This window comes from Thermobia domestica, chromosome 16, assembly GCF_964235325.1.
Source record: "Thermobia domestica chromosome 16, izTheDome1.hap1.1, whole genome shotgun sequence".
NCBI classification, from domain to species: domain Eukaryota; kingdom Metazoa; phylum Arthropoda; class Insecta; order Zygentoma; family Lepismatidae; genus Thermobia; species Thermobia domestica.
This window is the reverse complement of record NC_137469.1, coordinates 33,126,601-33,145,176: the sequence shown is the minus strand read 5'-3', so window position 1 is coordinate 33,145,176 and position 18,576 is coordinate 33,126,601. Positions and strand designations below refer to the sequence as shown.

The 18,576-nt window shown below is 36.3% G+C and overlaps 1 protein-coding gene across 1 annotated transcript in view; it reads right to left on the bottom strand.

Annotated features, from left to right (window-relative positions):
• LOC145672978 (ATP-binding cassette sub-family G member 5) overlaps window positions 1-18,576 on the bottom strand; it is a 169,201-nt gene that overhangs the window by 36,708 nt on the left and 113,917 nt on the right. The window contains exons 3-4 of the mRNA XM_081742259.1: window positions 7,727-7,844; window positions 7,128-7,333 (exon numbers count right to left, since the gene is read on the bottom strand). Of these exons, the coding sequence (XP_081598385.1) occupies window positions 7,128-7,333; window positions 7,727-7,844 (324 nt within the window). The remainder of the gene's footprint in view (window positions 1-7,127; window positions 7,334-7,726; window positions 7,845-18,576) is intronic.

The following is an 18,576-nucleotide window of genomic DNA, read 5'->3' as shown; positions in this document are numbered from 1 at the left end:
CGTGTAAAATAATTTCCCTCCGAATTAGCCAGTCGTTTACGAGCATCCAATATATTTGAGGTTATCCACTAACGGATTTGAGACATAACTCAAAATTATGATTAACTAACTTCAATTTTTGTTTAATTACAATTTTCTTCCAAAATGATAAGGCATATATGACATGGAGGTGAACAAAATGGCAATATAAAGTTATATTTCACTAAGAGATCGGCCCATGCTGAAATTGAGTTGTATTAACACCATAATTGTTGCTGTATATATTCGCATTATCGATCCTAAATATCTGCGAGCTGGCACACGTTTTAACGTTTAAACGCCAAAGGACGCAATTGCTACATCAAAACTTTAAACCTTAATAGTCCAGCCTCTCATTAAGCTAAGAAGATACATTTGATAGACCCCTATCAATGTGTTTCTGAAGAATGAAGCTTTCCCCTGATATACTTTATTTTTGTCGGGGTTCCACGGTGGATAGGGAGAGGGTAAAGTTCGTGTTTTTTGTTATTTGCATTAGGTTTTCTTGAGGGCATCCCCCCTTGGGGGTACAGTCATAAAAATTGGTTTATGAAGCAATGAAGTAGTCCACTATACACTAATACCCTGCAAAAGTACTTGTAATTTATTTGGCGGGAGTAGGGGAGGGAAAACGTTAGCAAAATATTTTTAGTCTAAATTTTTTTGAGGTAAATTTTTTACATTTATTTTCTGGACGGTTCCATATAAGACATGATATATTTTAACTGAATTGGTCTACAAGCATAATTCTTGTTTCCGTATGTTCTACGGACAAAAATGAAAAATTGTGCATATAATATGGTACTTTGAGGGGGGCGGGTGGGAGGGAAGAAGGTCAAATTGAATGAATTTTTTTTTACGCATCATGATGTATACAGAGTGTTTTTATAGGAATTTTGTTCTAAATTTTTATCTCGTTTTGTATTGCAGCAATACGGATACCATTTTTTCATATTATTGTCACAAGCACATTGACAACACATTAGCTCAGAGCCCCTCAAATTCTATTTTTTCATATTTTTTAGGGTTCTTTCTTTCTTCTTCTTCTTCTACGAATAGACCTGGAATTCCACAAGTGATATCTCGTCGGAATCAGTGTTCTATAAGATTTCCAACGAGGTACTTCTATCATTACCCTGTGATAATTAGGGGGCTACCAGGGCCCCCATCGTGAGAGCAGGGGCGGATCCAGGGGAGCGATCGCCCCGCAGAATAGGAGAGCTTTTTTATTTTATATATATAAATAAAACCCATCCCAGAGTTTGGAGCCCTTAAAAGTAGTTCTAAGTAGCAGTAATACAACCCACCGCCCCCCTAGAAGTCCGTCCTGGATCCGCCCCTGCGTGAAAGTCTACGATTTCGTTCAAATCCCTGCCAGTGTATAAAGGTTAATGTTTTTCTCATCTAGAGTTAGCGCACGAGCATCGTTTTCTGTTACATTACAGCACACTTACTGCGCTGTATTGCTTGGTGCTTATTTTTAAGTATCTCCTTTACAGCTTTAGTTTACTCTTCCAAATATACTCGTACTTCCCATTATTTACTCAGAATACAAAATAATAATAGGGTAATAACAGTCTTTCAGAAAAGGTCAAACATTCACAAAGTAATCCGTACTCATTAAAAAAGTATGTTGGTTATAAATTGAATATTCTACTGAATGCAGGAAATTTGCAGAGAAATATAAAACAGAGACATTGTATAATGTAGCATGCCATGATTCAGCCTTTCGGCTAGTAGTTGCATGCAAGAATTCTGACTTCTTCTTTGAATTTTCAAAACTTTAAAGAAAATGGAAGAAAGCAAAAAAACAGAGATTTACATTGGAATATGAATAAGCTGCTAAAATTTATTTTTCTTGTTGCCCTTCATAGTCTTGTGAGAAACTACTTCAAGTTTTCGCTCTTCGTCAAGTTCCCTCTATTGGATCACATTGTGAGAGCTCTTCTCGCTCTTGTGGAACAGGTCCATAGCTTGGGAGTAATCAGGGCTGACACGTTGACTTTAATTTGTAGTTACCCATTTTAGATTAGTTAAACATATGCATGGTCGACTAAAAGCAGGGAATTCGTGTTATTATTCAGTTCAAAATCAATTGTCGTCACGAATTCTGTCGAGAAATTTGAAGCTTAAAATATATAAAACGATAATCATGCCTGTTGTTCTATATGGTTGCGAAACATGGTCGCTTACTCGGAAGGAAGAACATAGATTGAAAGTATTTGAGAACATGATCCTGAGACGAATATTCTCACCCAAATGAAACGGGAACGCGGATTGGCGGAAACTTCATAACGAGGAACTACACAATTTATATGGGTTACCAAACATTGTTAGGGTCATCAAGTCTAGGAGGGTCAGGTGGACAGGTCATGTAGCCAGGATGGAAGAAAGTAGGAACGCTTTCAAAATCTTATCTGGAAGATCAACCTAAAAACGACCATGAGGAAGACCTAGGCGCAGATGGGAGGATAATATTAAGATGGATCTAGCAGAAACAGGAGTACAAAGTAGAGACTGGATCAAGTTGGCTAAGTGAAGAGCTTTTGTGAACGCGGCATTGAACCTCCGTTCCATAGGCCATAGAGGTAGTTAGTTAGTTAACGTATGCATGTCTTCTGAAAATGCACCTATGCATTGTTTTTAAGACAAACATAAACAAGAGGTTCCTAAACAACAAAACTGTGAATTTCAAAGTACTAAAGTTTCTTGATAAATGTCAATGTCGGGGAGGGTGTTGGAATTGGAAATATACCCCTCCCGCCCCTTTCCGATCGCTAATGATTTTTTGTCGTTAAAATATTCACTTTTCCTGACACGTAGCAAAATAACGGATAAATGTTTTAAGTTCATAATAATAATAACTGAACGACACGTTGGGCGATTCGGACATATGGTCACGTTTTCATTTAATCCAATGCAAGCCGATTCAGATGCTTTGTAGTTGTACTTCTTTACGAACAATTGCTCAGAGTTATTATAGCACGTTCTTTTACAACCTGAATTACGTCAAACGCAAGTTCCGTCTGATATATTTTAGTGTTTCTAACCAATTTCCCTGGATCATTCGAGCATATGCTGATTAAGATCTTTCTAACATTTTTGCTATTTATAAATCTTGAACTCCCGTGTATAGAAACAACGAATTTCGGACAATCAGTGTTCCGGCGCGTCTTTGTTTTACATCAAGACCATCCCGGGATAGGGTAGGTGGGGCGGTTATCCTAGGCTGTGCGCCTTAGAAGGGAGTTAGGATATTGATAAAAAGTAATAAGTTTACTGCTTTCATTTCATTCTTGGAATTTAGACGGTGAGCAATCATTTAGTGATACATTTTTATGTTTGTATTTTATTAATATCAATAAATGTACTCATTGTGGGACTGATATTAAAACATCCAAGTTGCCCAAAAATAAATTATTTTTGCTGTAAATGAAATTTTCGTCTTTATTATTGGCCCCTCAATTTACTTTCACCGCAGGCCACACAAATCAACAGAACAACCCTGTTTTACAGCAATGTTTAGAAATGATCAATTCACGCGTGACAATAAATTCCAAATTAATATATGATTGAGTATACATATACTTTTATTTATTTATTTATTTATTGTATATTGAACACAACACGTGTACACCTATTGACAGTATTCAGCAATGTACATACATGGTTTCAATTCATGAATATTTGTGCTACATGCTAAGTTACATGTAAAAAAGTGTTGTTGTTCCACATTTGACGTTATTTTAAGTTCATACATGTAGAATCTTACACTTGCCAAAGTTTTTAGGCATACAAAAATACACTTTGAGTGCATGGATTCTACATTGAACCTATGAAGTACACTCTCTAAGTTGCCCTAATATATATATATATATATATATATATATATATATATATATATATATATATATATATATATCCTAGCCTTATTTGAACACCACCGCTCAAATTGCTTGGCTAATAAATAATCGGTTGAATTTACATGAAGGTTCCTAACAAGAGTCTTTTCCGCAATGGATAAGGTTAACAAATATATTTAAAACATATAAATCCTTTCTCGGGCGGATCAGAAAACACGTTGATATGAGTTTTAATTCAATGAAGTTCTGGAATCTTACGAGTTAGCTCTAAAATGAAAGTTGATACATAATTATGTTGCTTTGTCGCAGATTCAAATGTGAGAGTAATCAATTTAAAGAAAATATGTATGCATTTTTCTTGTTTTACTTTGTATTGTTCTGTAATTTTGTATTTTTGTAATTTTTGTATTGTACTCAGCCAAACACATCAATCAATAAATAAATTCTTTACCTATCTCCAAATGAAACTACCAATAAATAAATACTCGTGGCCCAAAAGAAGGAGTTACCTTTTGCGGCTCTTCCACCTTCGTATGAGAATGAAACTGCACTTAAAAAGGAAAATCAAACACATATAAAGGGGAAATTAGTTATAGTTCGCTTCAATTTTTGGTCTATTTTGCTCCGTAGTTTTTGCAGGCTGTAATCTAAGCGTGAGGATATTTACTTACACATTACCATTCTGTGATTTATAATGAAGATATTGGTACAGACTGAATTAGAATGATTCAATGCGTTTCTGATTAAATAAACACTTGATATAAAAGAAAAGCTGATGAAAGCAATAAAGAAGATGCGACACGTGGCGAAAAAAATGTTCTAAATTTAAATTCACAACTCATGGAAGAAAAAAGTGACAACCACAACAAAATCTCGTAAAATAACAGAAGGAAAGGTCGAAAGGAAATGTGAGAAAATAAAACATGAAACATTTCATAAGAAATCAATCAGAAAAAAAAAGACGGATGAGTAATCACTTCCTTTTTCAAAGTATCCCATGCAAGCAAACTATTTTTAAACTAAGACTTGTGTTATGTTCCTAGGTCTAGGAAACAGGTTTAAGCTAAGACACGAAAAAGTGTTTGCCTTGCGTGAATGTTATTCGAGGTAAAAGTTTACTTTTAAAAAATATGAATTAAATAGAAAAAAAAAAACGAATAAATCTATTGACATAGAGATTCTTTCTGGCTAAATGGTTTTTATTTTTTGGTAGCGTGTGAGATGGTTGTATAATCCAAGATGCGAGTGTGAGTGACTCATACAAGTAGGTCGAAATGAAATTTCTAGTTTTACGCCCAACGATTGTGATCTATTGGCTTAAAAAAGGCGGGTGGTTCATGACTATGAGTAATTATAACAAAATTAATGGGATGAAAAAGTGAAAATCCTCGCACATGATGTTGTTCACCACAAACGCGTGGTTGGGAATCGAACCAAGGAACTATCGCATCGAAGGTGAGCGCTCTACCACGTTTTCTTAACGTCCTGACTCTTACTATCTCTTTCTATCACTATTTAGGACTACTAACACTCGACTGGAACACAAATACAGAAATATCGAGGACCATCGGCGCCCGAAGAGGGGCAAGGTGGGGCCAGCCCTCTTGGCTCACGAAAATGTATACGTAATATAGCAAACCACTATATTAAATACCAGAAATACCAGACGCAATATAGCAACCATGGAGATGGCCCCCTCTAGAAAATTTTCTTCGGGCGCTCCTGTCGAGAACAGTTAAAATTCCAAAGGCTCTTCCACCGGGACCACGTACACCAAAGATGCACGCACTAGCTACTAGACCAACTGGAAGCGTAACCATTGAGCCACCGAATTCTCTTATCTGTCAAATTAGGACCGAATTCTCTGTGCAGTCTTGACCCTCATATGAGATTCTCCGTCACATTGTTTTAAAAATGACATATTATAAAGAAGTAGAAATTATATTTACATCTACTCATATTCGGGAGTTTTTGTGGGGATCCCATTTTGTTGTTTCTGGTCAAAAAATTGTGACACGTGGTTTTTACAAGTCTCTTTTGAAATTAAAACTATTCAAGAAGTTCTGCAGTGATCGAAATAAATGACAGTCTGACGGTGCCATATTTGAGGTATACGGTGGATGTATTAAAATTTTCCAGCCAAGTTCTCTCAACTTGACAGGTCGTTAAAGATGTATGTGGTCTGGCGTTGTCAGTGTGGTATACGACGCTCTTCCTATTAACCAGTTCCAACCGTTTGTCTTGAGCTGCTAGGCGTACTCGTGATAATTGTCGACAATACAGGTTTGAGTCTATTGTTCTGACTGACAGTAGCAGCTCGTGATACCCTTCCAATCCCACCAAATGCACAAAAAAACTACCTGGGCGTCAGTGTGAGCTTTTCTTCAGATTCTAGAGCTTGTCCTCGCTTCGACCATGATTTTTCCCGCATGTTCTTGTCGTTGGCTCATTATTCATGATCAATCGCTTCAGAAATGACTTGAGTTCGTTACGTTTCAGTAAAGATTTGCAGACACAAAAATTGGATCGAGTAAATGTTTTGGAGTCAGGTGATGTGATACACAAAGATCGTGCAGTTATCTCCAAGTGGTTTAGCAATGTTCGGTGATTGATGTTTATATCATGGGCAATGTCATGACTGCTATCATAACATGCCGGTCTTGCTCGAGTTTTGCCACAATATCATCCTCTTTTGCTGTGATTGGTCACCGACTGCGAGGAGCATTTTGGAAATCGACATTTCCAGAACGAAAGCAACTGAACCATCTTTCGGCTGTGGTTTTTGATAATGTATCTTTCTCATAAACAGTAAAAATTTCTTCACAGGTCTGCGTAGCATTTGCACCGTTATCGAAATAAAGATGTAAAATGTAGCACAGTTTTGAGGAAAGTTTACACCCTTCACGGTGCAACACCATAAGTTTCATTATCTGGATCGCAAAAGTTTTTGCACATGTACTAACTTGAACTATTAGCTGTCAAAATTATATTAGGACTGACCCGCTTCGCCTTATATACCCTGAGATTTGGGATACTAATGCCATCTCCTACGCAGAAGGATCACCACTTTTTTAGATTACCTGGTATCAAAATTCAGTGTTGAACAAGGAAAAGAATATGTAGAGGTGATGCCTATTTTTAAAAAAAAAATAATGACAATAATAATAATAATAATAATAATAATAATAATAATAATAATAATAATAATAATAATAATAATAATAATAATAATAATAATAATCTTACCTTTGAGCCAACTGTAAGGTTTGCTGCATAGTTGAGGGTCTGTTGCACACTAAGCCCAGGAATCAGATCACATTTCTGTGTGACGTACGCACAGCTTTCTTGAAATAGTCGAAGCGACATTGGGATTCCATTCAAGAGTATTTGACCGCGCGTTGGACCCTGGGCTCTTCTAGATATAACTTCCAGCAGCGCTCTTTTACCACTTCCTGCGAACACAAAATATTTTTCATTAAAGCTAGTTTATTGTTGATGGGTAGAACGAAGACAGTTATGCTAACTATATATTAGTCAGTGGACAGGACAGCCAAACTGATTCAGAGGAAGACACGAGACAATGGGAGGAGACAGATCTCAGTGCATTGACTGTGTAAATTAATCACAGCCTTGAATAGGTCTTTGTCTAGTGCGTGTTTGAGTCAGAATCCGGTACGAGGTTGTGTTCCGTTGTTTATTGTTGACTGCCTGTACTGCGTCTCGGCTTGGCGTTCTGTCCCCTGTTCAGTATATACGTTTAGCCTTATGGTGGATAATTTTTTTTAACTAAATGAATCTGACGATTAACAGTGTACAAATACATGTAAAATTTGATACTATCATACCTTTAGAACCCAAGATAGCCATAACTTCTCCTCCGTGAATTTCCATAGAGACATCTTTGAGGATGATCCCTGTTCGTACGCTCCCTATTAGTCTTTGGAGACAGGTGCCAGGCTCCACCTACAACAATAAATAAGTAAATTTCACAATATTGATAGCGTTTAACTGAAGAAACATATAAAAAATGAAACATATACTAATTAACAGATGTCGTTGAACTGAACAAATTAACTTGGTAATTCTCATGCGCAGTGTTTGAGAAAACACTTTTTGTGAATATAAAAATAAATGTTGTACGACAACTACACAACATATTTAGAAGAAACTGAAGTATTTTTATTAAGAGCTACCAATACGAATGAGATGGTATGGTCAATGCAGGGGTGTAATTTGGGAAGAGTTATAGAAACACGCGATTTTTAATAAAGTCCGTACTAATGCACTAATAAAAACTTGAACTGCATTGTCGGTGTACAATCTTGCTCCCTTCCCTTAGCAAAATTTAAAATGACGCTATTGGGTTAATGAGATATAACCCAAAATTATAATTCACTGTTAAACTTTCAGTTTCATTTAACTCTATAATGTTGGCCAAAGGTAAGGTATAGATATACTTGAGGAGAAATTCTCATACGTAAATTTCGACAAAATCGAATTTTTATGACACTCGAAGTTGTGTCGTTCGTTGTCAATAATTATTGATAGTTTTGATTCGGCAAAAAGTATAGACCAACCTGGGTGCACAAATGCTTCCTTTCAGAATTATAGGCTGCCGAAATCATGAAAAAATGAACATTGAAGGTCTATAGCTCCATGGGACCTACTGTAGTCGGATCAAGACTTCATTTAGGAATTAGTAAGTACCCCAACCAAATATCCATGTTTCAGAATTCTCCGGTACTTCTGCAACAATTTTTATAGAGGTAGTTGATGAGTACTTCAAATTATATGGCGGTAGCCAAACTCCCTCTATAAAAATTGTTGCGTGGGTACCTTAGGATTCTGAAACATGTATTTTTGGATAGCGCACATGTTTCTACGTGAAGTGTTGACCCGACTACAGCAGGTCTCATAGTATTGAAGCTATGGACCTTTAAAGTCCATTTTTTCATGTTTTCGGTAGCCTATAAGGAAGCATTTGTGCACCCAGGTTGGTCTATACTTTTTGTCTTATCTTGATGTCAGGAATCACTTCCCAAATGTTGTCGGTGTTGTTTTGAAACCCCCTGTATATATACTGTCTATGTAGTATATATACAAGGGAGAATCGAATGCAAACCGCAAAAGTGCTATTTAAAAATATGTTTTTAATTTTTAAGCATTTGGAAATTTGCATAATCCTTGACGTCTTTCCGAGTTAGTAGTACGAAGAAGTGATTGTAGATAGAGTTGGAATTGAATGACAGATGCTTCAATATGGCGGCACAACTACTCAGTTGCATCAAGAAGGAACAACGTGAAGTTCTTCCATTTTTATGGAGCAAAATTGTGAAACCGCTTGATATTCATTGGAGAATGAAGACTAAATATGAGGACGCTCGTCTGTCACAACGATAAATTTAGGAGTAGTGCAAGAAATACACAGAAAATACGACTTTATTGACTGATGCTCACTATCTTGGTCAGACTCATTGAGTTGTGACAGAGAAGTCCATAGCTGCAGCAGATCGACTTGTTCAGGAAAACCGTCGTGTCACCCTGGCTGAAATGTCTTCCTTGTTGAATATGAGCTTCGGTTCAGTACAACACATAGTGCATGACAAATTCCGTTACAGAAAAGTATCGGCCAGGTGGGTTCCCCAACTGCTGACGCAAGGACTGAAAGATCGTCGAGCCGAAACATGTCAAGAGTTGCTGAGGCGTTATTAAGAAAAGTAGGTTTTCTAGCTCACGTTGTCAACGGGAATGAATGTTAAGTGCACCATTTTCAACTGAAGACGAAAGGTGCAAGCAATGAATAACGACATTCTTTTTCGTCGAAACCAAAGAAGCTTCGCAGCCAGCTCTCTGCAGGGAAAGTCGTGATGACTTTATTCTGGGATAAGAATGGTCCTATTCTGGAACACTGCATCCCCCCACGTACCATCCTGACTTGTATCACTTCACCAACCATCTCAAGAACAATTTGAAGCCAGCAATACGCGCAAAGCAAAGGGGATTGCCGAGTGCAGGTGTTTTGCTTCAACATGATAACACCCGTCCTCATTCTGCTCGTTCAATCATGAAAACCATCAATAATCTACACTTCAAATGCCTCCAACATTCTCCATGATGATGAAATATACATTTTTGGATTATCTGTGTATGACTTGCTCTATGTTGATATGGACCGCTACTTCACGTTTTCTCAAATTCGAAACAGCGCGTGTTGAAATTTAGATTTTTCACGATTTTGGACAGTTCTAGCTCTGAAAGTATGTTCTTGTCCATACAGGTCCATATGATTTTTTTTTTCTTATTTTGATGTGAGAAATTACTTCTTACACTTTGTCGGTATAGTTCATTAATACTATATACACCTGTATATACTGCTAAGTAGCACATTACGTCACTTGTTTTTCTTCTCCCAACAATGACGTAAATACTTGTAAATCAAAGTACAGTACAACACCTCAAATCCGAACTAATTGGGGCTGAAGCCTGTTCGGATTTCGGGGGGTTCGGATTACCCGGGAAATAATATTACGTACTTATTTTCTAATCTTCGACAGTTAAAAATAACTTATTTCAAGTGAAAAATCAGTGTTTGTTTAATCTTGTGTTGTAATTTTTCGTGTGAATCGTAATCCAGTTAACCTAAAATGATTTCATTGTTTTGGATTTTTTGAAATACGTAAGTAGACGTAGACAATTTCCTATTTTATTTAAACTTAACTGTATTTTATAACGTTTTGAATAAGCATTAAATCTAAAAATGTTAAAACCTTTAAAAAAAACTAAATTTGTGTGATTAAATCTATCTTTTTTGATTCATTTTCCAGCTGTAGTTAATTTTTTTCCCTGAGAACGTGTTCGGATTTGCCGGGTTTTCGGAGTTCTGGGGTTCGGATTTGAGGGGTTGTACTGTAGATGGGAAACCATTTTTCAGTAGAAACAAAATTTATTAATTACACCTGTTGTTAGATCTATTAAACAAACACTTTTTTTTCTGAATCCTGTTGCCACTAAAACTTATGATCTAGCACAATTTCCTTTTAATTCCATCTTGAATTATTTCCTTAGAAGTGGGATTTCTTCTGCGTTATTTCTTAAGTATCTTTACCCAACATTAAGAATGCTATTTGCATTAGCAATACAGAACTTGTTTACTCTTGTTGTGAAATACTACTGTATTATTTAAACCAATTTCTATTCAAATTTAGTAGCCTTCCCTTTCTGACAATTTACGTAAACAGCTAATGCAATAGTTTTACGTTCCTGAGCATTTGTATGATATATCTATCTAACGTAATAACTTTTCGTTGTTGAGAATTTATGAAAATGGCTAATGCAACTACTTTTCGTTGTTGAGAATTTATGAAAATAGCTAATGCAATAACATTTTATTATTGAGCATTTACATAAATATTTATACACTAAACTTTTGCCTGTCCTCTCCGTTGGTCTAATGGGTAGCGAACATGTCTGTTGCACATGTTACCCGTTTCCCGGATCCTTTATTATATTGCAAAAACATCTCAGTCTGTGTGTAACGCTCCTAACAGTTGATAGTTGCTCTAATAGGTGTGTCCACTTGCGCTGTCTGCTTCCCTGGCGCCAATCGATGGCGCTAGAATGCAGGCAATTTGCAGATTTAATTGCAACTTAAATTTTTCATGGTTTTAATTTAATTATTTCAAAATAGGGCAAGGCACGATTTAATAGTATACTCTTCAACGGCGCGAGGGCTTGGGGGAACAAAACAACTAGTAATATGTAATGTAGAAAAGCCCACATGGGAGATTTTAAGTACTGTATAATACATTAATTTTTTCTTATTGAGGGACAGAAGGGAACCAATACATTAAATTATTCTGTAATACATATTGAGGGGTAGAGGGTACTAAAAATTCCCTAGGCTGCAAGTTGCCGTAGGCGAGACTGGGCCTACTTAGCCTAGACGTTAATTTGGTTCTGACTTTTTGTTGCAAACAAATTATGAAAATAGCTAGCGCGTTTTAACACTGCTGAGGATTTACATTCTTAGTAGTTAAGAAATTCACTTTTTGTTTATGACGATTTGTATTAAAATTCACATTATTCTTGTTTTTACCTTCCATAGTAACAATAGGCGTAGCCAGAACTTTTCATATTGGTATCCACAAAGGTAATTAAAATCCATCCACCCTCTCACTACAACGTTCTCACGTGCTTATGTCGTTGGGGTTCAAGTGCATTAAAAATAAAATGCTATGTCTATGCATAATATTGAAGAATTAAATATAAGAAAGTTTTAGATAGCATAGCAATTGAAGGAAAAGGGATCAAAGTATTGTATAGTTTTTGCATAGGCACATCCCGTAGCAATGAACTTAAGGTTGAAGAAACTATACAATCAATCAATATGAACTAACCCGGAGTCCATAAGAAGATTTAAAGAATGTTTGAATTATACAGAACATTTTGACAAACACTGTTGTAAAAAAAATACTTCAAACGAGTTCATAAACAAACAAACAAAAGAAAAAAAGACATAATTACGTAAATTTTCGGTTTCCTTAGATTAACTAACTAACGAACTAACTCTATGGCCTATGAAACCGGGAGGTTCAATGCCGCGTTCACAAAAGCTCTCCTTAAGCAGCTGGATCCAGTTTCTACTTTGTATTCCTATTTCTGCGAGATCCATTTTAATATCGTCCTCTCATCTGCGCCTAGGTCTTCCTAATGGTCATTTTCCGATTGGTCTTCCAGTTAAGACTTTGAAAACGTTTCTACTTTCTTCCATTCTGGCTGCATACCTGCCCACCTAAGCCTCGTAGACTTGATGACTCTACAGTATAAGTTATGTAGTTCCTTGTTATGAAGTTTCCGCCATTCCCCGTTCCCGTTTCTCTCGGGTTCGAATATTCGTCTCAGGATCTTGTTCCCAAATACTTTCAGTCTATATTCTTCCCTCAGAATAAGCGACCATGTTTCGCAACCATACAGAACAACAGGCGTGATTATTCTTTTTATATATTTTAAGCTTCAAATTCCTCAATGGTTTCCTTAGATTCAAAAAAAAAAATAAATAAAATAAAATAAAATAAAATAAATAAATAAATAAAATAAAATAAAAATAAAAAACAACTATGAAAACAAAAAGAAGCGTCTTACAAAAACCATCTATACAAGGAAAGGAGAGTAAAAAAGGAAATAAAAGGGAATTTTGGAAAAAGAAGAGCATTTTTACATGGAGTGTCTGTTTTGCTTTCTTTTAAGTCTCTTTCACACACTCGAATGCTTTTATGCGGAAGTAGAAGAGCCTTCGTGTAACTGTTTTCAGATTACGAAGGAATAGCGTGACATACTGATCTTCTATACAGAATCGCAGATAACAAATACTCAATTCTCTTACAACAAGGTGGGTGGGAAAATAATAAAACACCATGAAATTCCACGATTGGATTACAAAACATATTTCTTGTAATTCAACGTTTCTTCATTAAAACATATAATGATTTCTTCTTCTTCATATTATGAAATTTTATATAAATATGGGATCTTTATATCAAGGATGTTATAAATAGAGGATCTGCCCATATGTATCTTCACAAAGGATGTTATAAAATAGAGGATCTGCCTATATGTATCTTCACAAAGGATGTTATAAAATAGAGGATCTGCCTATATGTATCTTCACAAAGGATGTTATAAAATAGAGGATCTGCCTATATGTATCTTCACAAAGGATGTTATAAAATAGAGGATTTGCCTATATGTATCTTCACAAAGGATGTTATAAAATAGAGGATCTGCCTATATGTATCGTCATCTTATTAAATTAATGAAGCCAAAAAAACAACCGAATATCGCCAAGTCTGATTGGCTACTCCCGTTTCCGCCATCGTCTGATTGGCTACTTTCGTTTCCGCCATGATTGTTGGCTGAAAACATTGCGAACTTATTGGGCGGAGTGGGCAGAGTAGGGGTGGTGAAACTGTGACGTATGGCTTCAAGATTTTGTTGTAAGGGCAGATCCTCTATTTTCTAAAATCCTTGATCTTCACCCTATTAAATCGATGAAAAAAAAAAAAACAGACACGTCTGATTGGCTACTTTCGTTTCCGCCATGATTGTTGTCTCAAAACATTGCGAATTTATTGGGCGGAGTGGGCAGAGTAGGGGTGGTGAAACTGTAACGTATGGCTTCAAGATTTTGTTGTAAGGGCAGATCCTCTATTTTATAAGATCCTTGCTTTATTATATCGTAGGTCATGAATACAGGGTGATTCAAAAGTTGGTATACCCAACCACATTCAGAAATACATGCACAGTAGAGTCCACTCGGCCCAAAGTGGACTGATGGGTGGACGAGTTTATAAAAATGCTGGGTAATCAAGAATGGGGTTAAAAAGGAATGTACGACGTTTCCTCAGAAAATACAGTACTGTACTTGTATGTATGGGTTGCTTCAGAATACAATAGAGAATAAACTGCCCAATTATCCTTAAACAAAGGGAAAGTATTCTTTACTTTATGAAGACACAGAGCCTTTACTATACATGAAAATGAAAATTAATGAATACACACTGCACAGTAATTTACCTGATAAGACAGACCTCAGAAAAATACCCGGTAATGACCTTGAACGGGCCTCCGCGCGGGTGTTTTCCTCTGCCAGAGTATGACCGAGTTATCCGGGCTGCCGGGCTATCGAGTGCCGAATTTTAGGGACTCAACTGTATCATCAGAATACTTGCATTGAGTAAGAGCTCATAATAAATGCTAGAAATTACCTTCTTGCTACCTCCAGCAGAGAAGAATACGCTTACGCAGATTAGAGGACCTATTCCACGGTATGACATGAGTAATTTCAGTAATGTAGAGCAGTGCTATTCAACCAGGGGTACGCGTACCCCTGGGAGGACGCTAAGATGTTTCTAGGGGGGTACGTAATCCTAAAATAAGCATATTTCCAATATTTATTGAATGATCATAGCTGACAATTCAGCAATTTTCCTAACTGTTTTTGAAAATTCTGAACAAAATGGTGTTAGTGTTACTGAGGGGTATTTGAAAAAATAATCAAACACTATATACAAAATCTAAGTGCAGAGTTCCTGAAATACTTTCCAGAAATCGAGCGAGAAAATAAGACACAAGATTGAATATCAAATTCTTTTAGCACTTCTGCATTGAATAATTCTTTTAACAAAAGAGACACTGACCAAAGCTTAAAACTCACTTTATTTTAAATTATAATTTGTAACTGTTTCGGATATCTAGCATATCCTTCTTCAGACACTATCGAAATTAATGAAAATACAGACAAATATATAAATGTTGTTATAACAAAGTTTTCTAAAACAAATTCTTTTAGCACTTCTGCATTGAATACTTGTATTCCTCTTTTGAAGTTAAAAGAAAGTCTGCTGGAAATGTCTGTTGACAGTTCACTGCAAGTGAATTTCAATAACTTGTCAATTTGTGACTTTTATATTTATGCTCGAAAAGAGTACAATGAAATTAGTGACAGTGCTATTTCACGAACTTCTTCCATTTCCATCAACATATTTGTGTGAACAGGGTTTCTCTGCATTAACATCAATAAAAACTGTGATGCGCCCTATATAACACGTATATAATATAGTATGTTCCTTCTACTATCTTATACTACGCTCCAAAACCTGACAATTAATTCCCGGGACACACACATAATATAAATAAATTTGCTTACTAATCGTCTAGGTAACTAGTAAACAATAAACTTAATATCAATACCCAAAGGTTCAGGGAATTTTATATCAATCAGACTTTTCCAAGTAGACTAGTTTATTCAAAATTTTAAAAACAAAAACAAGAAATGTTCTCTGAGATTAATATCCCTTAATAAAAATGATTTCTCTAATCAAAAAAAAAAAAAATTCGTTCAGGTACACCTCTAGACCCAGAGGTCCCCACCTATTTAAAACCTTAAATAACAGTTCGCTCCAAACATGAAGCTTCCTTTAAAATTTGTCTAAAATTCCTTAAGAGAGGTTCTGAACATGCGTCCTCGTACAAGCCATCATGAACCTCAAATACTCTAAAGACAGACCCAACATTCTGAGAACTGTCTGGCCTAAGTCCCTAATTCAGGAATCGCCCTTTATTGGACAACCCTTAAGGAAATCAGCTAGCTAACAGACTTTAAAAGGTAAAGGGAAATGGAAAATTCCTTCATTTAGGAATAAAGCACCTTCTCTCAGGCTCGGTAGTAGGAATAAAATTCAAAACAAACAACAGCCTACCATCCCCTTATGTGAGGAATCAGCTGTGAAAAATCTAATCGGCTAATCGGAAACAACTAGCCGAGGAAAAAAAAAAAGTATATATTACTCATCCGGCTCGGTTGCCGTAGCAACAGCCTTCCCTAAAATCAAAATAAAGAAAAATTTCTGAAAACATACAGCGCTCGGAAGGAGCGATGTCACAATAAATCTAAAAATCCCTACTACAATTCATTTCTTAAAATATTCCTAACCGGGAATCGAACCTATCCTTAGACCTTACCCTTGGACATACAACCAGAACTCAAATATTCTGAATTGTATTCCGCTTAACAAGTCTAAAGGTTGACCCTATACACAGCCATCTCTTTCAGCTGTATCCCTGCTCTGACTTAAAAAGAAAAGTCGCGAAGCAAAAAGAGACCCAAGGAGCACGAAAGCTCCTCCCGCTAAAAATTCCGTCTCGATTCTCTCAAATGAATCCAAAATCTGCCTCCTCGCTGCCATTCCCTTCTTACTTATATACGATTTAACAGCTTTCCCCCTCTCCGCTACGACGAGAAGAAACTGTCACTGAGCTTAGCAGTGTTTCCAAATGAGCTAGCTAGCTACTGAACTTTTGCCTTACTTGGAATTATTATTTTTTTTTATAAACTGAAAAGAATAACTTTTAAAGATTAACATATACATATATATACATACATTACACAATACATAAATGCACACATGAATATATAAATTTATATAAAGATTAATAGACAAAATACCAAACTATAATAATTTTACCAGCGCTGGTTTTTTTTAACCTAATTATATATGTATTAGTAAACAAGAAATAATATGAATATTAAATTTCCTTTAAATATATGCATATATGTACAAAACTAGCAATGGGCCTGAAAGTGCTCATTGCATATACCGCGACCTTTAAAAAAAAAGAAAAAAAAAAGAAAACTGTGTTTTCCACTTAACTTTCTCAGTTCATAGTCTCTTCCAGTCTTTTTCCCCCGAATACATTAAGGGAAAAAATTACTTTCGAAACACAAACACAATTTCACATACACTCACTTAAATTTTGATAAAATATGAATTTGGGACTTATGAGTGCCCAAAAGTCTGGAGTCCGGAACAGTTTTTTCCCCCGTTCACATTGAGGGAAAATTCACTTCAAAAACACACAATCAGCACAATTATTTACATCACACACACGCTCAAAAAAAATCAGAATTGATAATTTGTCTCGAGGACTTATGGACGCCTCGAAAGTCTAAAGTCTCGTACAGTTCACGAATCTATTTTGAACCAAATAACACTTTCCTGAAAAAAAAAAGAGAATTATTGACTTACAATCAATCCTTAAAGATCCAGCTTCCTCCTGATTTGGGATGCTTCTTCTTTTCTCTCCGGCAACCTGATGTTTTTCCCTGGAGTCCTTGGAATTCCCAGTCCTTCTCCATCCGTAAAAAGGTCTATGAAATCCTCGTCCTCGTGTTGCGTTCTTGAGGGACCCGGAAGATGCTCAAAAGAATGGTGCCCCTCTTCTTTTTTCCGCTCGCACTGCATGTTACGAATATCATTCAGTGTCATTTCGGCCACTTCCACCCGGCTTCTTTTTGAACTTGAAGTTTCATCTTGAGCAAACCTTGCTCTTCTTTTATTGTTTTTCGGTGCATCAACGTGACATAATAACTGAAGCTTTAACGGGTCTTCAGGGTTAGGTCTAGCACCTACGTATACTGACCTAGTCTGGCGAGACATGCTGTCTGAATGTACTTTAGAGAACTAAGGCTCTGAACTTTATGGTCTCGTCTCGTGACGTGAACTGCTCTCGAAGCGAACTCAGATTGAACTAGCTAAAATAAAAACATCTCTAAAGAAGGTTGTTGTTTACAAAATCCAGCTTCAAGAGAAAAAAGAAAAAAAAGAAAAAAATCAAACTACAGGGTCGGTGGGTAGTTTTACTCTCCCCCCATCTTTCCTCTTTATTTCGTTCGGGCTGATTTCCTTCGCGTACTCTGCTTGTAATTCGACGACGTGTTTAGCAAAGTCGGGAGCTTTAAAAACAGGTTTCATCATATCTGCATTGGTTTTAACTGTCCTCCCGGACCACTTGTTCCTTACCAAAAATGTGTTGGTGGCTACCTGACTCTGTATACACCATGGACCAGAATATCGATTCGCCAACGATGCGCTAATATTCTGAGTAGGCGAGGAAATCCTAATGACTCTCAGCCATATATCTTGTCCTACTTTAAAAGGACTTGGTCGTCTTCCCTTATTATAAATCTTCCCATATGCTCTATGCTTTTCTTCCTGAATTTTGTTTGCCCGTTGGTAAGCTTTCTCCAACCTGTTCCTCAACTCGGCCACATATTTCGGGTGATCGACATTCAAATTTGTTTCCTTCTCTTTCTTGGTTTCTAAATCTAACCAAGGATGTCGAAGCTCCCTGCCAAAAT